Source organism: Ambystoma mexicanum, chromosome 5q (genome assembly GCF_040938575.1).
Source record: "Ambystoma mexicanum isolate Mex_15411 chromosome 5q, UKY_AmexF1_1, whole genome shotgun sequence".
NCBI classification, from domain to species: Eukaryota; Metazoa; Chordata; class Amphibia; order Caudata; family Ambystomatidae; genus Ambystoma; species Ambystoma mexicanum.
The window spans coordinates 1,296,920,007-1,296,943,026 of record NC_090933.1 but is presented as its reverse complement, the minus strand read 5'-3'; the positions used below and the strand labels follow the sequence as shown (position 1 = coordinate 1,296,943,026).

Genomic DNA, 23,020 nt, shown 5'->3' with positions numbered 1-23,020 from the left:
ATAGTTCTGTCATTTTGACTTTTGTAAATGGCCTTCCTATATTAAGATGAATAAACTTTTTATTTTTTTCTATCCACATCTTGTTTTGATTCCAGGGCTTAGCCAGCAATGTCTTCTTCATTCAGCACCAAGAGCAGGAAGACAAAAGCTCTGACTCCGAGAGCTACAGCAACAGCTTTGAAGCCTCTTTCCTGGTCTGCTTGTGCCGATATCTGCTGCAGCAGAACTACAGTGAAGATCAGGTCACTATCCTGACCCCCTACACTGGGCAGCTCCTGCTCATCCAGCAGAAGATGAAGGAGGCCGGCTTGGAGAATGTGCCCATCAAAGCTGTGGACAACTTCCAAGGGGAGGAGAATGACATCATTCTGCTCTCCCTCGTGCGCAGCAACAAAGAGGGAAACATTGGCTTCATGAGGGATAAAAACCGCCTGTGTGTGGCTTTCTCGCGGGCAAGAATGGGCTTTTTCTGTATCGGCAACCTGGTCGGGCTCTCGGAAGGATCAAAGAACCATCTGTGGAAAGACATCTTGCAGGTCTTGGAGGCAAATCATCTGACTGGGGAAGGGCTGACACTGGTATGCCAAACTCACACCAGCAGTAAAACTGTAGTAAAGACGGCTTCTGATTTCAAGAAGGTCCCCGATGGGGGTTGCGATCTTCTGTGCCAAACAAGGCTGAAGTGCGGCCACCCCTGCAGACAATCTTGCCATCCAAATGACATGGACCACGTAAAATATTCCTGCAAGTTTCCATGCAAGAGGATCTTGTGTCCCCTTAAGCACGAGTGCCCTAAAAAATGCTATGAACCCTGTAGTCCATGTTGGATGAAAGTAGAGAAGGTGATTCCAAACTGTGGCCATACCCATGCAATGCCATGCTCGAAATCTCCCGCTGAATGGCCCTGCGAGGAGCCTTGTGAGAAACGGCTAAAATGCAACCATGCATGCACACTGAGGTGCAAGGATGACTGCAGTGGTTGCAAATGCAGAGAAAGAATTGATATTACTCTCGCATGCAGCCACATTGCAAAAATTGAGTGCCACAGGCAGCTGAAGCGGCAAATCTGCAGGCATTCATGTGAAGAGGTACTTGAGTGTGGACACATGTGCAAAGGAACCTGTCACGAATGCCTGTACGGAAGGCTGCATGTGGGATGCAGTCAAAAGTGCACCCGAGTTCTTCTCTGTTCCCATGTGTGTAAGAGCACATGCAGAGAAATCTGTCCTCCTTGTCCAAAGAAATGCCTAAACAAATGCATGCACAGTCTCTGTGATAGGATTTGTGGTGCCATTTGTTTTGACTGCATTTTGCCCTGCTCTTGGGCCTGCAGTCATTACAAATGTAGCAAGATGTGCTATGAGATCTGTGACCGTCCCCGATGCAACATTCCTTGCGAGAAGATTCTCAAATGCCTTCACCCTTGCGTTGGCCTTTGTGGAGAACCTTGCCCCCAGCAATGCAGGGTGTGCGATGGAGATGCGCTCACAGAGATATTTTTTGGCAATGAAGATGAGCCAGATGCCCGGTTTGTCACACTCGAAGACTGCGGCCATGCTTTTGAGGTGAGCGGTCTGGATCAGTGGATGGATGGGAGCGGAGATGTCCAGGACCAACACATCCAGATGAAGGTGTGCCCAAGATGTTCCGTACCAATTCAGTGGAATACGCGTTACTGCAACATCATCAAGGAGATACGGCACAAGATTGACACTGTGAAAAAGAAAATTCAGGGAAGCGAGGAAGAGATTGAAGGTGAAAAGGAGCGTCTCTTGGACTCTACAAGGTCAAACAAGCACATTGCTTATCTTCAGGAAAGGAACATTGTACAGAAATTAAGCCAGGCTCTGACTATGCAAGGACTCAAGGACTTGGAAAACACACTAAATTTCTTTACAAGTCTTAGCAAGCTGAAGGCTCAGGCGGAAAAGTGCACACTTGACAGAAAAAGTACTTTGAAGATGACAATCCGGGACATGGAGCAGTGGCTTTTGCAGAAGAGTTTGCCGTTCACTGGACAGCAGCTGCAGGAATGTAGAAGGGAGCTGAGAAGGATATCTTACCTGTGCAACATCTTTGAAAGGCTAAGCTACTATGAACATAAAGCTTGGGCACCGACCGATGATGCTCTGGGAAGTGTGATTGAAGCTTTAGAGGTGCTAAATAAGTGGGGTCCTTTCACTGAGGCCGCGATCAGCTCTCTGCAAGGAGTGCTGCAGAAGATTGACGAGCTAATGCCAGTTTCAGGCATACGCCTGTCGGAGGATGAAAGGGTGATGATCACTACCGCCATGGACATGGGCAAAGGGCACTGGTACAGCTGCCCAAGGGGCCATTTGTACACAGTGGGCGAATGTGGAAGACCCATGGAAGAATCCAGCTGCCCGGAATGTGGAGCAGCTATTGGGGGGCAAAACCACAACCCCGCCCAAGGAAATGCCACCACTGATATCATCTTGGGACCTTTACCAGGGGAACTGCTCAGTGACTACCAGTGAGAAAAGACAATGAAGGATTCTCAAAATCATGTCTGGAAAATGTACAAATAGCTCGGAAAAAGAAGAAAACATAAATAATCCCAAGCACTTCCCAATATAACAAACACATGTCAGAGAAAATAACCTTTGAATGATTATGGTGGACGTTTTAGACACATTTGATAAACTGGAAACAATTCACTAATTCATAGAACTCTGATTCCTAACAGTGGTCAAAAGGGCCCTCTAGTGTACAGCAGCATTGATTCTATTATTGAACAGTAGGTAAAATGCGATGTATTGGATCTGATCACGAGTTGGGCAGTATCCCAGGTGGGATAGCACCAAACTTTGTTTGCGTTAGCGTCCACCCGTCCGACGATATTACCTCTGGATCATGGGTTGGGCGCTAACTGTTACTCCCCATTCCCCATTGGGTTCTTTGGACCCAATGGGGAATTTTTGGTGCAATTACCGCGCAGTAATAACACTGGTGGTAATTGCGCCCAAAGAAAATGGGCATTTTTCTGCCCTGTTTACCCCCAGCTCTGAGCTGGGGGTAAACACGCCAAACTTGAGATTGGGCAGACTCTTAAATGTGGCGGTAACACCATTATCGCCGCATTTAAGGGCTGCCGCCCAACTCGTGATCATGCCCATTGTGCCACCCATCAATGTAATTTAAAGACATTCCTGCTACCATCAAATTAAACGGTCGAGTGTTATGAAAGTTAGGATGTAATTTCAAACAGAAATGCTGTAAAGAGTAGGCAGTTACAGAAGGTGCATGCATCCCCAAGGTACAGTGCCTCTACTAGTTACATTGGTACAATGGATAAGGTCCACCTAATGATGAAGGGCTAATATAGGAACATACACTGGGGACAGAGAGTAGGGGACATAACCTATATATTCTGACATTAAGCACATAGGGCCAGTATGTACGGTGGTGGGTCAGAAGGAGTCTGACACGTTGAGGACATTCTAGATTATCTTTAATCAAATTATAAGAATAAGGCCTGTGTGTCTCTATTGCTAGAGGGAACATCCTACCTATCTAAAAGAACTAAAGGAGCTTGTCAGAATTCAGGAAGTCCAAAATAAAAATGTCTTCCGTCGAAATTAACTCTACCAGACCCTACCACTATATATAACTAAATTAAATAGCCCAAGAGAATGGGCCTCATTACAAGTTTGGCGGTAGCCTTGCCGGTAAAACCGGCAATGGGGAAATACAGGGCCATTACAACCCTGGCAGACCCTGTATTTCCCCATCGCCAGTGGCCGGAAACCTTTACTCGCGATTCCCATCGGGCTCAATGGGAATGGGGAGGCTGGTAGCACCGGCACCATTCATAATGGTGCCGGTGCTACCTGCAGTGTCTGCCCACGGGTGCAGAACTCGTAGTTTGCCGGTAACAACGGTACTGGCAAGCTTACCGGTACCGTTGTTACCGGACCGGCATACTTGTAATGAGGCCCAATGTCTTTCTGTTCCTTGGCCTTCTCTTCTGATAGTCTCTTTACATAGAGGTTTCTCTTTGGTACAGATATTTCTTAACGTAATCTCATTTGATAGTATTGGTTATCAACTCTTGTAGTTCTTCAAAAATACTCTTGGGTTTTGTGCTTTCTATGGTCCTATACTTAGAATATCTTTCCTTCAAATATTTCCTCACACTCTTGTCATCACTTATAGACTCTTCCCAGTCTTTTAATTCAGGATTTCTTTAGTTGGGTTTATTTTGATCCCCTTTTAGGCTATCCTTGTCAAGGATTCCCTCTCTTAGGTTGTCTCCTCTTTTATCCTTTTCACTTGCCAGTATTATTTCCTCTCTCGTTATGTGTTTCTAGGTTGAACTTTCTCTAGTCCTTAACTCTGAAGACCTAGGGTGTTTTCCCTTCCTCCCAAGGTTTTTTCTCCCAGTCTGTTGGCTCCCCACCTGGGTTGGTTAACTCTCTTTTTATATGTTTTTCACATTTCTTGTTAACCAGTTTCTTCAATGTTTTCTTGTCTCCAAGACTGGGACGAGTTTCTCTCTTCACATGATACACATCTTCCCTGACCTGGTTATTTGCTATGTGCTTTCTCTGGTTTTTACAGTTCCAATTACACAGTCTCATATTTACTCTCTCATCCTTAAGTCTGGGACAAGTTTCTCCACTCATATAATGGTTCCCTGGCTGCCTCCCAGCTTTCCCTGGTTCCACCGGTACCTCTTGTTATGCGGGGAAAGGTTGCAGGACTCGTGTCTCGCACGGGTAAGCTTTCTCTTTCTTCTCGCTTGTCGGTTTCCCTTTCTCGGTTCCTCATCGGGTACGTGCCATACACGGACACTGGAGACTGGAAGCTATTCACGCTTCTCGCCACTGTAGTCTCAGCGTTGTTGTTTGGGCGTCCTGCTCACCACTCTGAAAGTGTGGTCATGCCACTACCAGGTACGTCGTTCCTTTCCTCCTCTTCGTAACGCTTTACTCGTGGTTAAACACACCGGCCCTCCAGCTTTGGAATGGCATTCTGTATCTCGTTGAAAGTCGCAGGCTCCGCTAACTGCCTCGGCTTCACTTCCACAAGGTGTGATGTCAAAGGGCTTCCCCTGCACATAGCACTCTCTTCCTGTCCCTTTGTTCTGACAAGTCCCATTTAAATATACGTGTCTCGTTAAAGAGACATCTTCCTTTCTTTTCCCATGTGGATTTTTTTAAACATTTTTACATTGCCTTCAGCCAGACGTAAAGATGGCACACTACTCTTTATAGTGGACAGTCCCATGTATGCGGTTAGGGTAGGTGGTTTAGGGCGTTCCTCACAGGAACGGGAGACCTTGTCCCCAAAGCGTGAGTCACTCCTGGTGAGGTCCCACTTGCCTCAACCCCTAGGGACGGTCTTGCGGAGCAGGCGCACCTCCCTAGCCTCACAGGGGGAGGCTCCCCCTGGGGTACAAGGGACAAATACCTGCTATTTGTCACAGTACATAATTACAGTTTACATTAATGTAATCTTGTGTGACGTTACCAGAAGAGGTGATTAGGGGTGATGAATGAGTATTGTATGCATGGTAGGAGGAGTTCCAGTATATAGCTAAAAGAGTGACTTGCTGGGCATTATGGATGCAATGGTTTGTTAGAAACAGGATCCCTGTGTGGTGTGGCGATGACCATTATACACTGAATATAGCACATGGGATAGTTGCAAGACAATAGCCCTTATCAGGGATTTGGCGGAGCAGTAAAAATGCGGCAGAAATGCTATAACTGCTGCATTACCGCTCTGTCTAATCCTGAATTTGGGCGAACCTCGGAGCATTCACCTCTAGCTTTGAGTTGAAGGTGAATATGCAGAGTTTATGCCCATTTTTGGCACAATTACCGCAGCACTGTTAGCGCCAAAAGTAATTGGTGCCAAAAATGCTCCATTGAGTCCTATGGACTTGAGAAAAATGGGGATTTACTGCACTGCCGCAACTTGGGATCAGGGACTAAGAGCCGGACCAAGTTGTTGTAATGCTATTTGCGTTGGGCGGTATCACCGCAGATTTACTGCTGGGATACCGCCCAACTTGTAATGGCCCCCAATGTCTTAAGACACCTACATAAGATATTATACATTTGGATTCCTCCCACTGGGCAGGACCACTGGATCTAGCTGTATTCTGGGATGGTACTGAACGGCTCAATTTTTTCTCATACCAGCGGTGTATGGTACCATACACTATTGCTCTGCTCGGCATAGGCCTCTCTCCCACCATATAGGACTCTCAAGTCTAGCTGCTTTTGCGCCATGCAAGATTACCGAAATCTAGGCATCCGGTCATACTGTGAGGACTTGCTGCAAAACTTGACACACTAACCGAGAAGCTTAAACTTTAGGCATACTTAACGCACTTAAAAAACTCACACAACCACCTCTCGCACCGCAAGTCGCATGCACTTCACCGCACTACAACAACACATAAGCCGCACCAACAGCACACAAGGCCCGACATCGCTCTAATATTTGCATCAAAGCTCAGCGCACGGTGTATACCGAGATGAAGCTTCCAACAGAACACCACCCCTCTCACTATACTACTCCCTCTTCCCCCTACTAATCCATCCCGCCTTCTCGTTTACAGATCTGCCAGAGTGCCTGGGCACCAACTCCGTTGGTGACGGTGCGCGGTACTACCTCTAACATTTATTATCTATACATCTATCCCTCTGGGATTCCCGATCCTACCTACTGCCTGCCACATCAGTTAGTGGCCTGTCCATCACAAACCATGCATTTGCCAACGATTTACACTGTGCTACTTAGGACCATTTTACACCTAATTAGCATATTAAACAACACCGTGACACACTCTCTGCCTGTGGCAACCTTTACAGCAAACCTTTGTGTCAGAATAATCTGAACACCAGACCATACAGTCTGTCGCAGAGAAACCTCAAACTACGAGCCCGACTCCCTAAAATATATGAACCTCCGGCCAACAGCTCTCGCCCTCCCACTAATAACACTACCAAATCCCTGAGAAACCCACAGCCCAAAACTAAACACCCCACTAACAAAGCCCCCAACACCCTCTCCAGCTCAATAGCCGGTTGATCTGACATACCAACATTCACCCTAAACACCACTATAACATTCAGACTCCACTTACGGAATCCTCTAAGACAAGCTTAAAAGGAGCCCTCATTAACGCTCGATCCATGGTGGCTCACGCCAACGAAATAGCCGACCTACTCCTGACAGAAAAAATCGACTTTCTCGCCATCCCCGAGCCTGGCTGCACTCAGCCGCAGGCCCAGCGATCATGCTAGCCATCCTCGAGGACTACACTCTCCTGAGAATAGATTGTACCAAATCCCGGGGCGGAGGCCTCGCCATAATTGCTAAAACCAGTCTAACTATGAGACTCATCACGCAACTAAACGTAGACTCATGTGAATCCCTCACCGCCAAGCTAACCACCTCCAACACCCGGACCTTATCTGTCCACCTCATATACAGACCTCCTGGCCCTCTAGGCTCCTTCGAAGAGGACCTATTGAATATCCTTTCAGATAACCTCAAAAACTCTTCACAATGCCTTCTCCTAGGAGATCTCAACTTAGGCTTCAATGACCCATCAGACCACAACGCTTCCCTTATCAATGACTCCCTCAAGGAATTAGGGTTCACCCAAAAAGTGACCGATGCAACCCCCTCGAAAGGTAGGACCCTCGATTGGATAGCAGAACACAATTGCCAGACTACCATCATCTCCATAATACCGGAGCCTTGGTCCGACCACCACCTGATCTCCTCCTTAGAGGTCACGCCTCACCTACCTGTCAACAGTATAGCTCCCACCATTCCCACCAGAAACAAAAGAAATATTACTGCGGATAAACTCTTCCCCTTGATCCTCCCTATTCTGAACTCACTTCCAGACCACACAGACCCATTCACCTTAGTAGAGAAGTACAACAAAATAATGCTATCATCTCTTGATGTCATAGCACCACTAACAATTAGAAGGAGCAAACCCAATAAACATGTGAACTCTTGGTTCACTCCCCACTTGAAAACTATCAGACTAGAAAAACATAAAAGTGAACACACTTGGAGACAAGATCCTTCGGACATTAACAGACATAACCTTAGTAAAATAGCCACCCTTTACAAAAAATAAATTATTCTAGCCAAACAATCGGCATACAATTCACGTATTACTCAAGCCAACTCAAGGTCTAAAGAACTATTCTCTATCCTTAGATAGATAGATAGAAACGCCTACCCAAGCCCCGGACTCCTGTCTCAAGACCAAAACATGGTGCACTAGTGTTCAGAGTGCCTTATCCAACAAGGTAATGACCCTCCAAGCTAAGATCAATAACAAAAAAGAAACTCTCCACCATGCCTCCAAGACCAACACCACCTCTACGCCCTCGCACCAACCCACTCCGCAGCCCGCCAACTTATCCATACCCCACTTCAACTTCAACAAAGTAACCTTCCCTGAAGTCAAAAATGTTATCCTTACCTTCAAACCTTCCAACTGCCACGGTGACCCTTGTCCAGCCCAACTCATAAAAGATGCTGAATGCGACCTCTCCCCATTCATCTCCAAACTTATAAATGCCTCCTTCTCCACCGGTACCATACCCAACAATTTAAAACAATCTTGGGTCCTCCCACTTCTCAAAAAACAAACAATTGACCCTTGCATACCCACTAACTACTGCCCAATAACTACAGTCCCGTTCCTGCTTAAAATTTGAGACAAGATGACTTGCCTCCAAATCCAACATTACTTGGAGTGTAACCATCTTCTAGGAGTACGTCAGTCAGGCTTCAGGCCACAACACGGAACTGAAACTGCACTTATTTTCCTTAAAGCACAAATAGACACGTTGAGAGACAACAGTATGACAGCACTGTTGCTGCTGCTTGATCTCTCAAAGGTGTTCGACCTGGTTTATAGTGATATTTTCAAACGTAATATTTCCGAATGCCATTTTCTCAGAAACATTTTGCCGAAATAAACATTTTCGAATCGTTTTTTTTAAAAAAAAATGTAAATGGGGGGGTTCCCCCCTAACCCTGGTTTTTTTTTTGTTAACACTTTATTTACGTTCGAATAAAAAAATATATAAAATAAAAAAATAATACATATGAAAAAAAAACATTTCGGCAAAATGTTTTCTTGAAAATGGTATTTCGAAAATAAGTTTTCAAAAATATGACCGGTTACCGTTCGACATAGTGGACCATAATATCCTATGCAACCACTTGGACTCTGCTGCCCATTTTTCACAAGAAGCGATACTATGGATACAATCGTTCCTAGATAATAGAACTATGCACGTCTTTTCACCCCTAGCAGCCGCCGACCCCATACCCATCACCAGCGGGGTGCCCCAGGGGTCCTGTGTGTCACCCACCTTGTACAATATTTTCACAAAGCCCCTTTTTGATGATCTAGATGGCCTGGGTATCACCTACACTAAATATGCGGATGATACACAGATCCTCATCCTGTTGTCGGGAGACTATAACAAGGATTTGGCCTTTGTGATCAGAGTGTACCTCATCATCCAGGCATGGATGGCATCTCATGGTCTATGCCTGAATGATGACAAAACGAACTTCTCATTCTCGGCACCCCTGCGAACCTTAACAAATTAGGCCCCAACTACCTGAACTTCAAAATAGACGACAATATCATTACAGTAGCCAAGGAAGTCAAAACCCTTGGTTTCTACTTAGACTCCAGTCACTCCACACTAACCTTTAAAAAACAAGTTAACGCCGTGGCCTCAGACACCAATCCCTTCCTCTCCCCCATAACTGTACCACCCTTGTCCTATCCAAACTGGACTATTGTAATGCTCTATATGTTGGGAGTAGTAAATACATTACCAACAAGATCCTGGTCCTACAAAACAATGCCCTGAGAGCAACCCTAAGTATTCCCAAAAAAGCTCACATTTCTGACCTCAGAAGATCGAACAACTGGCTCTCCACGAAAGATAACATTTTCCTTAAAACTGTTTCCCTGGCACACAAATGTCTTTACCAGGCTGCCCCACAATACCTCACGACCAGATTTGCGAGACAACTCTCCAACCGTCCCATGAGATCTGCCAATGCTAACCTCCTAATGGTGCCCAGATATAAACGCACAAAGACCGGTGGAATGAGCTTCCTGGGCAAAGCTGCCCAGCACTGGAACTCAACCCCCCCGCCCCCCCCGCCCTTGAGGGAAGACCTACCTTACACACGTTTTAGGACCAACGTCATCCAATGGATCAAGAAAAAAGACATCTGACCCCTAACGATATATTATACTCTGTTTATATTTCCCTGCCCACTTGTACATACTGTATATATTCTCTACGATGCGTTCTACCATAATGTGTAATCTACATGTATTATGCTTGTTTTCTGTACATACCTGTCTACAGCTCTTTGTATTATGTATAATCTTGTTTAGCATTGTAACCTAAGCTTAACAACCCTCTTATTGCATATTGCGCCCTGATACCCTCGGGTCTGGCGCGCACTACAAATAAATAAACATATGCAAATTAAACATTTAGCTATTACACAAAAATAAGGTTTTCAAAGAAGATAAAGGCCTAGCTGGGCAAAGGCTGCTGGTCACTACACAGAAATAATCAGCCATTGTTCTGGAGATCAGAGATGAAAATCACTATTATTATATGATAGAGAATTGTCAGATCAAAGGAATCTAAACAAACTACTATGGTATGTCCATTGAATGATGAGGTGACGGTGGATCTATCAGATATGGGTAAAATCTGAATTAACGTGTGGTTCAAGTACACTGCATGTACCAAACTGTTGGGTACACTGACTACACTATTAGAAATTAGGAAGTGCAACATGCATAGTGCCATCCACTGGTAAATGACCAGGTGTGCATGGATTAACAATCGAGTCCTTTCAGGGGTTCAGTGACATGTTTGCACCTTAACTCATGAAGTCCTTCATGGAAAACGACAGTTAAGGAGTTCTATGGAATCAGTGAGCGAAGCATTGATTGCAGTTAGAGGTTTCTTAGTGTGACTGCAATACCACAATCTTGTAAAAGTCTTTGAGAATAAAGTGTACAAATGTATGCCACAATTGCTATGTTCTTGCCAGGCCCGTCAATATGCTTGGCTTGTGAAGGCTTCATTATTAAATTATCACTTTATGGGCTTTTGGTTCCAGGCAATAGAAACTGTTGGTGAAGGGAAGGTTTTCTGTAGCTGAAACTCGATATACAGGGTTCGAAATTGCTGGGAGCTATTTGGCTCCTGCTTCTAGCCTTGGAAAACCTGGTTAGCTTGACACCCAACAGTTACCAGGAGCTATTTTTGGCTCCCCAGCCCAACTGGTGCCTTACAAACAAATCTATGTGACATTCATTTTGAGTATTTCAGAATGTTGATAAAGAACAATTAGTACACATCTAGTACACAGTTAAACATAATGGATCATGCATAATGGGCAAACATTTAAAGTTTGCCTCTCTTATAGAAGTTAAATTTGCAAAGTGCTGTTATCATCTTTCTCCTGGTTCCGCAGTGGGAGCTCCTGCCTTCTGGGTGATGCCTGACACCCAAGAGCTGGTTTTAGCTCCTGCTCACTGAAACTTAAATTCAAACCCTGTTACAATGTACAATGTAAGGGCTTTTGGTTCCAGGCAAAAGAAACTATTGGTGAAGTGAAGGTTATTGGCTCCTATAGCTGAAATTCGTGGCAGAAAACAATTTTGCAATATAAATATTTGTTTTAATTAACTAAGCTCCTCTACAATTGACCAAAGGTCAGAGGGAACACTAATAGAGCCCATTCAGAGTTGTTCACGTTTGACTGGCCATGGTAATAGAGAAGGGTACCCGTTAATCTTTATTTCTTCTCTCATATGTAGTTGTCATAGAAAAATTGCAGGGCACCGTAAGATAGTGAAGGTCAAATTTAGAACTAGGGCCTCATTACAAGGTCGGCAGTAACCCCCCAGTGCCACCATGGGTTGCCACCGACCCCAAAGCCCTGAATCTGCCACCTGACTTCCCGGTGCCACTGAGACATTACAAGTCCCAGCGGAGTGGGAAGTCAGTCGGCAGATTCGGTAACTCTGCATTCCTGTGGAGTCCCATAGGACTCCATGGGAGTGGGGAACGGAAGCACCGGCACCATTTGTAACGGTGCCCGTGCTTCTATGGCGCCTCTGCATACTTGCAGGCAGACTCGTAGTGTGGCGGTCTGGAAACAAGGGTGCCGGTAATCTTACCAGCACCCTTGTTACCGGACCGCCACACTCGGAATGATGCCCTAAAGATGATGCTGCAATAGGTTTTTCAGCTTTACATACGAAGAATGTTTTGGGCCTTACGACAAGTTTGGTGGTGTGCTAAAAAAGTGGAAGAATTATTACCACCTTTACTGCACTGATGAATTCTAGGTTTATTGATAAAATGGAGGATTCCTCTCCAGCAAAATGTAGAAGGTAAATCCTCCAAATATCGGCAGTTATAACATGCAGTATTGCCACTTGTGGTAAATCCAGCAAAAGGTCCATGGAGTCCTATGGACTCCCAAAATCGTGACTAAAACAGGACTGAGGGATGGTAACAGCAAATGATTTTGGCAGGAAATCATCAGATTTACTGCCGATTTACCACCAAACTCGTAATAAGCGTGTTTGTGTCTGCTCCGAACGCTAGACTATCCTTTCTTCTTATACTGAATTCTATTGAGTCCTTTCATTTCATAGTGGGCATACAGATGAATTATATGAAGTCTAAAATGCTTCTGCTAAGAAGTGTAACATGAGAGGCTATTTCCAATGTACTGCTTAAATTGCGGCCAATCGGGGTTTGTGAGGGAGGTATGGTATCACAAGTAGACACTGACACAAGAGCTGCAAGTTTCAAAACCTTTATTGATGGTTTGAAAGGAGTTGGAAAACTCCTATCTTGCCCTATAACTAAGATGGGAGTATGCTCGACCATCAAACAAAAAGATAATACAGTCCTAGTCAGTCCTTAGTCAAAATCAAATGGCCTATACTAATAAACCTAATGGCTGCCATCTTTATAATACAATAAATGTGTAAAGGGAATGGGTAATGCAAAAAGGAAAATCGGTGTTCAAAAGAAATGTCAGTATGGCTGAGTAAACTCCCTTCCCCACGTTTTATAGCACAGGGTAAGGTGACATACTTGGACCTTGTGACACACTCTGGCTTCAGACACAAAGATGCAGTTCATTTCGTGGACCAGGGCCCACTTGGCCTTCCATGAAAAAGTCACTTGTTTATCCACTAGGCCTCTCGGCTTTCTCTCACTCCAGACCTGGTCATTTTTTCGCTTGTAATACAGTTCAACAAAAGTTTGTTTCCTTCTTGTTACCATAATTCAGTACAGGTTTCCCTCTGAGTGCTCAAACCTTTCAATCACAATTTGTGGGGTTCCCTACCCCAAGCTTCAATCACACCTTCATAGGCTTTCCTCCGTCGGGCTCAAGCCTCATTTCAGTTTCCTTCCGCTGATGAAGACTTTCGAAACTGTGAGGCTTTTGCTCTTATCTCGGCATGACCACTTCGACTTTCTTTCCTAAAACGTCACTTTTTCTATCCTACACCAAGGCTTCTTGGTAAATGTAGTTTCGAGCACAGTACTTTTATGTCAAAGTTCAAAGATATCTCTCACATCCAGGTTCCCCTCTGCCGGGATCAAACCTAACAGTTCAAAGACATCTCTCACATTCAGGTTTCCCTGTGCCGGGATCAAACCTAACAACAGTTCAAATACTGCATCTCAGTTTCTTTCTCTTCCCGCTGCTTCTACGGCATCAGACATTTCACATAGACTTTCGATTGGGCAATCTTCTTTCGCCAGACCACTCTGCTACTTTGTATCTTTAATTTACAGTTCTTTACAATGCTTTGCTTTCTCTTGGGTTCAAAGCAGCACACACGCAACCTTCATACATCGGATACTGTTGCCATCAAGTTTCATTTAACTGAAACCGGCCTTTCCTGCTTTCATCAACTCACTGGCTGTGTTAATTCTTTTTTGTCTTTCGCGGCTTTGATCCTGAAGTCAAGGCTGATACCACAACTGCCGGTGCACCTTCCCAGCTCTGCCATTCACCCAGGAGGGTGGCTGGTATCCTCGAAACAAAAAAAGAGGTTTGTCACTTCTCTCTGGTTGGGCTTCCTTGCGCAACCTTCAAGGCCCTTCAGAGGTAACAATCTCTCACCGAGGTGCCCAAGGTTTCCCCGTACCCCGGGTCCGTCCCTCGGCCTGTCGCTCTGGTTCGTCATCGCCCTGGAATAACTGCTCCTTCTCGTGCATCGCCTTGCTCGCCTTTCCCGTCTTTCTTGCCTTGCCCCAAGTATGTCTGAGTGTTCCACCTTTTAACCATGTGAGAAGAGCTAATAGGTACCAGGTGTATGTAATTAAGATCAAGTGCCTGAACCTGCCTGATCTTATTAGTGGGACATCTCCAGTGTATTGCATGGGTGGTACTTCTTTCAGTCTCAGACCTCCTCTTCCTCGGCACAGTGTTTGTGTAAGAAAGGCCGGGATCTGGGAAGTTGGAATATCCTAATAAATAGGATGTGACAGGGTTATTTGGAAAGGGGGATTCCATGTATCGCCATCAGGCGTTCCTGCGCCATTCCCCGAGTAGCCCTCACCCAGGTGATCCTCCCGCACTTGTACACCCCCAGGGTCTGGATCCAAAGGCGATGGCCGTGCCCCTAAGGGATCCTTGGGATTTAGGCAGTGAAACACCCTCTGGTTTATCACAGGTTACATATGCAGGAACATACGTAGGTACATTCATCATCAGTCATCAAAAGGTAGCTCAGGAGCTACCAGTAACTCTTCAGCTGCCGGTGAACATCTCCTCTTCCACTTTCAAGCAGTGCCACCCTCAGATTATTTTGAAACATAAGAAGCAGCTAAACATCAGTTTATCACGAGTATCATAAGAAACATGTAGAGAACAGTGAATGAACAGTGCTTACAAGCCATGTCAATGCTGTTACTGATGGCTTACACACTGTTTTATTCAAAGGATTGCAAACACATATTCCTTAGACGGTGCTGTTCAATTTACAAAGTCAAGTTCATTTTACACATGTCGCCTCCTCTGCTATTCTAGTACTGTGCTTTTTACAACATGACATTCACTGTGTTAAAAGCTGTGGCCAATGGTGCCTTGCCTACACTGACTGTTCTATTCATTTAAACACCTTAATATATGAATCAAACAATGCCACAGCTTGTGCTATTGCAGTATTGATTTATTTAGTCAACTAACAATATTCATTTTACAAATAGTACAAAGAATGTGTTACTTTTTACGAGTATGCATTTTAAAAGTGTTCATTAAAACATGATTCATGAAAAAAGTATGTGGTCTAACCCTGTTAATTTTCAGCTGCAGAAGTGACGCAAAGTCAGAGCTAATCTATATTTCCGCTTGGAAAAAACATAAACCTAGACTAACGTGAACACTGAGCAGCATTCGTTGTTCGCTGTATGTTTAACAATCAGCCATTACAATGTGTAGGCCACACAAGCATTTTGTATGAAGCTGCTGCCAGGTCATTTATATAAGATACACTACACTGTGAGTGAAAATATTACCATGGGAAATACTAGGGGCGTACTAGTAGGAGACTTGATGAGGAACTAGGACCCTTAAAAAGAGAAAGGCAGGATAGGCGGCTGGAGGTCAGGTTATGAGATCAAACCCATAAAAGGGAAGTAGAAGATTTTGCACACTGAGTGAGCAGGTTCACAGCTGTCGGGGAAGAGCTGGAATTGAAATAGCTGGGATAGCAGCTGAATAAACAGATGAGCTAGGGAACTGTATATGAACTTCACACTGTCGGTATATTTTTGAGATTTTCTCAGTTATGATTTTAATTATTGCTTCTAGAATTTTGAAGTCTGTATTGATATTTTATACCCCTATTTTTCTGTTTTCTATTTTTGCGTGTTCTTGAATAGGTTTTAGAGTGTCTTCATAGCTGCTGGTGCTCTGGGTGAACTCACCCCACTGTACTTCATTGTAGTCTAATACACACATCTGGTGGAGAGGAGAGAGGTTTCCAGCAGGTGGTTTGCTCTTGCTTCACCTGTATTTTGTAACTATGACTTTAGACTGGTTTTTACCATTTAGCTTTTAGCAGTCATGAGCCTTTGAAAGATTTTTAGCTTTTGCTTTTTAATAGGTTTGCAGTGGCCTAAATGGCATCCCGGGATTGCTGGCATGCCTTTTCCAGACAGCAGTAATGTGATCACATAGCATTTGTTTTAACAAGTAAAATCTTAAATGCAATGCCCAGTGTTTATTGGCTGTTGTGTTTCAAATCCTACAAGTGTGTACAAGAAGAGCCGGATGCTAGGATTGTATTCAAGCACAGTTGTGCGTATATTGGGAATTGATTGATTGATTGTTTGACTATGCTACATCTAATGCGTATTTATTATCTCTACAAAGAAATAAATGTAGATACATGCTCAATAAATGTCTGAGAGCATTCGTTTAGTTTTTCTGTTTTATAAGATCCACTATATTGCAGGTGTGAAGGGGCATTTCATGACTTTAAATGTTAGCTGTTTACACAAGAGTAAACCTGTCAGGTATATATGTGTAGAGGGGTTGCTTGACACACTTTTAGAGGCCATCTACCCAAAGCCATGCATCAGGAAATGCACTATTCTCTATGGAATGATCTGCACAGCCCCAGCGGACCCTGACCGCCTCTGGGCTGGAGGTTAAGCTCTGGCACCCGGGGTATTATAGTGATGATTATGATTCCATAAATTATAGGAATACTGGGTTCATTTACACACCTATCATGAACTGTAATATTTTCTTTTAGTGTTTTTTCTGGTTATTCATTGCAATAAATATGTTGTGTTTATTATTTACATCAAATGTGAACGAAGAAACATCCCAAGTTGTTCCCAGAATTTGATATGTAACATTTGCCTGTCTGTAAACCAAAACAGGCTGAACTTAGCAAAATCAAACATTTCAGGTTCTTCGATAGGAAATAATAGTTGTGGAAGGGTAAAATAAAAATCACCTCCTGATCCCTGTACGGGATAAGTATTAAAGTGGATGGCCATGTGTGTGAGTGGGTAGCCTGCTACTAGCTCAATGATCAGAAGTTTCATTCCAGAAAAGGTTGAAGACACTAAGATGTGAATAAGGATTCTGGACGTGAGTATCATGTGATAATACAGGAGCATGATGGGAGTAAAGATAGGATCACAATTTACATTTAATTGCCACTTTTGGTCATGGGCATGGGCAGGGCAGCCATCATGAAAATGCTAATTGTCTTATATATGTAATGTTCTCCAGCATGGGCTCTTGCATGGATTCACATGCTCATGAATATTCCCTGTCGTCAGGCTGGGAATCCTCTGTAAAAAAAAAAAAAAATAGTTTAGCTTTAAGCAAAAACTCCTTGTCTCCTCTATAGCTTATACGTGTCCTTTCGGTCATACTGCCTCACCCAATGACACTCGTCCTAAGCTCCACCCCTGGTGGCCATCTTCAGATTTTATTGCACGTTTCTAGTGTTGGAAGTCCTCGAGATTCGCTCCTCAAAGATTGTTTGTTTTTTGCTGTTTTTAAGTAATTTTACATCTCTTCATCATCAACCGTCACGCAGTGTGATGAATCAGCAATGATTCCCCCCAAAAACATGGCCTGGGACCCTTCTCATGTGGCCAGGGAAGGGCAGGCACTTCCTGATCCCGACCCCGGGTGGTGTTCTGCAGGAGGATCACATGGGGGGAAACAGGTCAGGAACACTGGGAAACACCCTTGTTTAACTTTCCCCACAATCTTGCACTTCTAATGGCGTATTGCCAAGTAGAAGGAATGAATAAACCTAATTCTGTTGGTTGGGACTACAAGTTCCATAATCCCCTGAGTACTGGGATGAGGAAGAGGGCTCAAGAGCAATGTTGCAGGAGTAGTTAGCTTGTTGAGAATAATGACCCACTCCTGAGGGAAGCAGAGAGGCATCAAAGGCTGCCTCAGGTGCAGGCCATTAGATGGAGACGCAGCAAGAGTAGTTGCAACAGTAGCAGCAGCCGAAAGAGAGCACGCTGTGGGCAATCCAAGCAGAAGTTGGTGGAAAGAAGGTAAGCTGGGACTTTAACCAAGCAGATTCCAGCTGCCGTTCTTGAGAGGGTTCTGTTCCCCCTAAATCTGAAGTGCAGAGGTTGCGCAGCGGTAAGCGTGAAGGAAGACTGCTTTTCCCCATGTGAACCTGATTGCAGAGATTGCACAGGAAGCGTGCCAGAGACTATGGCTGAAAGTTGGTGTACAGCCGAGGGTCCTAGGAGCGAGAGGAGCTCTGTGACTGTGTGGTGGGACCAAATACACCTTCACTGAGGAAGGATGTGTTTCCAAATGAAGCCAGAAGCAGTTCAAGTCATACAGCACGTGAAGGGATCAAGACAGAAGCCGGTGCGTATTACCGAGCATTCTGATCCCTTGCACGAACAAAGGCAGGCAACTGTAGCCAAGCAGAAACACTTGTGTGAGAGTGAAAGCAGTATTAAACAGACCATCGATTGTCGGACAATGGGAAGTCACAAAACCTCTTTAATAGCACTCGCATAAGAGTAAAATACTCTGAACCACGTTAATTGAATACTAAAACTTCCGAAAACAGATGAAAGACTTGTTGCGTATGCTTAAAAGTGATTCTGAGGTAAAGGTTAACCGAAGAGTCAATTGTAAAGCATTTGAAAATAATGTAGCACTGAAGTTAAGTGACTGAACATTGATAATTGTGAATTTGAGGTAACAAGCATTGCCTGAGCCAAGAGAGAAACACGCATTACCCAAGCCACGAGTGAAACAAGCATTTCACAAAGCCAAGAGTGGTGCAAGCATTACACAAGGCCAAGAGGGAAACCAGTATTGCCAAATCCATGAGTTGTACAAGCATTGTCTTAAGCCAAAAGGCTACCAACCAGGCATACAAGGAAGCAAAGAGGCGAATGCAAGGTTGTAAAAAGGTGAAGCATGCTGATTGTAATTGTTCCCTAAAAGTTGGTATAACGTTGCGAAAGCCATAAGGAAGAAAGGTAGAATTACATCCGAACCCAGAACCAACAGTCCAGGAGGTGGAAAAGCCCTGATCTTCCCAGAATGGAACCCTGCTTCTGACATTCCTACGCAGGACTACTACTCCTTTGAATGCCTGGTCTGCAGGCTCTCTATCTCTCCTGGCCTCTCTCTTACTGTGGCCACCATCTACAGGCCACATGTCCAGGTCGCCTTCTTCCTCTCCGATTGGGCCCACCTCTCCTCCTCCCTCCTTGCCTCACCCTCTCAACTTCTCCTCCTCGGAGACCGCAGCATCCACTTGGATGCCTCTAGCCCCTCCCCTGGGCTCTTTGACAATCTCTGCGACTCTCTCTCTCCTTCCCTCTGATCTGGTAGATCTCTGTCCTCGGCTGGAACCTCCCTCTGGAACAGCCTCCCTGCCTCTCTCAAACTTGAGCAGGACCATCTAAGGTTCTGGAATCAACTCAAGACCTTCCTTTTTGATTTTGCTTTCTCTCCCTTGCTGATGGTCCTGTCTGCTTTGCTAACTGGTTACTTGGCCACACACTGAACCTCACGGGCACCAGGCTCCTGCACTACCTGCGACCAGTAGCTCCTTGCACTGCCTCAGGTCCTTCCACCCTCTTAGAGACCGTATCTGCAACCCTACAGTCCCGTTACCTCTGCACTTACTGGGCCACCATCCTGGCAGCACTTACAGCATTCTTGCCACTGCACTCTCCCATCCCCCCCTTGTCACTTCTCCTCTGCCCTCCCCCTAGCACTTGCACAATCTAAATGGAATAAGGCCTAGTAAGATTGTTTCTTTGGTCCTCCATCCGTCTACCCTTCCCTGTCTTGTCATGCCTAGAAACACTTGTGTACAGGCATGTTATAAATGACATATCATATATCCTTGAGGGCAATTTTTGTTGTTGATGTTGCAGAAAGTGAAGAGTGGCAAATAGGCTGCCCTTTTGACAAAGTTAATGTTCAGAACAAGAGTGCCCTGCTTACTTGGAAGTGTTGAGGGGCACTAAAGTGAATCTTGTCTTTTCTAAGAAGTTGTTCAAAGTTACAAAGGTCCAAACTGTTAACGCTGTGGTAAACTTCTGGCTGTCAGTAGATTTAAAACTTCAGAAGCACAGTTGAATGTGGAACACTATCGGGCAGGTGAGTAGATCCGCATGGTGAAACCTTGTAGGAGTTCGCCTGGTATGAGAGTTATCCAGGTGGAAGCAGAGGTCCTGTGAAGTCGCGCTTGGTTCACCCGACCCTCTCCTGCCTTTCCCCTCCCTCCTCCCGCCTCCCAGCCTGCCTCCTCCTCCGATTTAGCACTGTGCGTCCTGCTTCCTGGTGTAGCAGCCGGCACCCATGTGAGTGTGCCACTTCCATCAGGCGTCACACGGTGAGTCTTGCTGCCTGGACCCTTCCTGTGCCTAATTGGTTTATTAATGACTTGTAGTGTCCCCAGGCCCCAGCATCCACTCTTGGTTCACCCGACCCTCTACTTGCCTTTCCCCTCCTCCTGCTTCCCAGCCTGCCTCCTCCTCCGATTGGACTTTGCCCTGCTATCCTACCCTCCCTGGGCAGCCCTCTGCCGGCAACCCTTATGGCTAAGTGTTTGCAGGTGTCAGCAGGGGGAAGCCAGCTGCCAGCCGTCTACCGCCTGCGCCTAGGGCAGTAAGCGTGACCTGGTGTGGGCCAGAGTTTCACCCTACCATGCAAACCTAACTATTAGCAAACACACAAACTTAGGTGTGTTCTTCTCCTAGGAAGTGTTTTAAAAAACTGTATTGGATAGTATTTAAATTGCATTGTGAAACTTAGGCCTTTTTCCGATTCTCAAACTTAGGTGGCTTCTCCACATTCTGTTGCAATATGCACTGTATCAGTATTTAAAATTTTGCACTGTGAAAACTAGGCCTTTTTCTCCCCTTTCAGGATTCTCAAACTTAGGTTGCTTCTCCACATGCTGTTATAATACGCACTGTATCGGTATTAAAAATGTTGCACTGTGAAAACTATGCCTTTTCTCCCCTTTCAGGATTCCCAAACTTAGGTGGCTTCTCCACATGCTGTTGTAATGCGCACTGGATCAGTATTTAAAAAACAAAAAAATGCATTGTGAAAACTAGGCCTTTTTTCTCCCCTTTCATGATTCTCAAATTTAGGTGTCTTCTCGCTGGTTCTAAAGTTGAGCATTTGTGAGCTCTTTAACCCTGAGAGTCTGTCCTATTGCGCAACTTGATTGCCGCACGCTATCTTGTCTGCCTACTCTCGCCAGTGTCTCCCCCATCCTTCCACCCCCCTCCTCCCACCTACTCTATGGTGCTCTCTGTCTCTCCAATCTTCTCTAACTCCTTCTCTATTGACTATCCTGCTCTCCTCACTAAATCTGGTAGGAAGAAGTTTAAAAAGGACATCCTGGTCTCCAACCCAGGGCTCCCTATCGCTGACACCTACACCAGTGCCTCTTCCAAGGAAACTCTCACCGACATCTTCTTTGTCGGGCCTTCATCTGACTTATGGACCATTCATATGGTCTCTGTGCTCTCTCCTTTCTCCTCTTCTCCCATTAATGGTGGCACCCGTTGGGACGCCCTCCTGGCCTCCTTCCATTCCTCTTAGGTCATCATTAATGTTTACTCTAATGGGACCGTCTTGGTCCAAGGCCCTCGGGCCAACCTTCACCTCTTTGATAGATGCTTCCCACGCCTCATCAACTTCCTTTCTTCTCCTGCTGTCTCCCTCCCCTTTCCTTGGCTACCTTGCCTTCTCCCTCCCTCTCCGCCCCCTCTCGGGCTCCTTCTACACCTCCGCTGGGCGTACCTCTGATCTGTACCCCTCCCCGGAAGTCCTTCAAGGATGGCAACCTTCTCCACATTGCCATTCTTAACTCTCGCTCTGCTGTCAAACATTCCTCTGATATCTGCCACCTTCTTGAAGAACTTGACCTCAATGTCCTCGGTCTCACTGAGACATGGTTCACGGCCAGCTCTTTCACCAGCTTTGACACGCTCCTACCTGACGGCTACCAGATCCTCTCTGCACCCAGGCCCAACCGCTCTGGTGGGGGTGTAGCCCTTTTCTTCCCTGAGTGGATTCCTGCCTCTGTCACTCCTACACAGACCTACTCCTCTTTTGAATGCCTTGTCTGCAGGCTCTCTCTCTCTCCCCTAGCCATTCCCTTACTGTGGCTACTATCGGCCATCTGGTCAGATTTCTTCCTTCCTCTCTGAGTGGGCAGTGTTAAAAGGCAGGTTCCAGGCTCTTTAAGATTTCTTCAGGTAAGTTTATTTCCAAGTTCTTAGTTACATATCCACATGAAGACATAAAGGACATAAGCTGTGACAACACCGGCTCCCATCACCCAGGGCCAGCCAGCTGTAACTGCCTCTACACAGAACACTGACTCAGAATATTCCATCATCCACACATAAATATTCCAAATGACATCTGAAGCTACCTCACCTCAGACAGGCACAATACAACACACCTCCCTCCTTTACTAAACCATACATGCACAGAACAAGTCACATACCAGAACACAACTACCACCTACCAAGATATACGCACACGTAACACTCAACTGGCAGACAGACACTTCCACGGCCAAACCCAACCATCAAAACATCACACCCTGACAAACTACATTCCATGTACCAATAACAAAAATACTGTCATCCATCTGCCTGTTCCTGCCACAAACAAGCAACTGGGCTCTCACCCCAGGACCTGGCCAACCCTGAAACTGGGCTACTTCACCTACATTCCTGAACAACCACAAGACTGCTACACCTCCTACCACCTACCCCCGCCTACAACAACGCGGGTGTCCAGGCTGCCACCCTGGAACCCCAGCAGGCCTCTAGACTGCCACTCTAGAGAACTGAGACCTCAAAGCCTCCAAAAAGACAATCACAACCTCACTCCAACAGGGATTCACAAAGTGGAAACATAC

The 23,020-nt window shown here is 45.4% G+C and overlaps 1 protein-coding gene across 4 annotated transcripts in view; it reads left to right on the top strand.

Moving 5' to 3' along the window:
• Positions 1 to 16,516, top strand: part of LOC138498049 (NFX1-type zinc finger-containing protein 1-like) — a 1,106,230-nt gene extending 1,089,714 nt beyond the window's left edge. For all 4 annotated transcript variants that reach the window (XM_069621891.1, XM_069621892.1, XM_069621893.1 and 1 more), the window contains one exon: positions 96 to 16,516. In XM_069621891.1, coding sequence (XP_069477992.1) covers positions 96 to 2,498 — 2,403 coding nt within the window. In that variant the 3' untranslated portion in view covers positions 2,499 to 16,516. The remainder of the gene's footprint in view (positions 1 to 95) is intronic.
• The last annotated feature ends 6,504 nt before the right edge of the window (positions 16,517 to 23,020 follow it).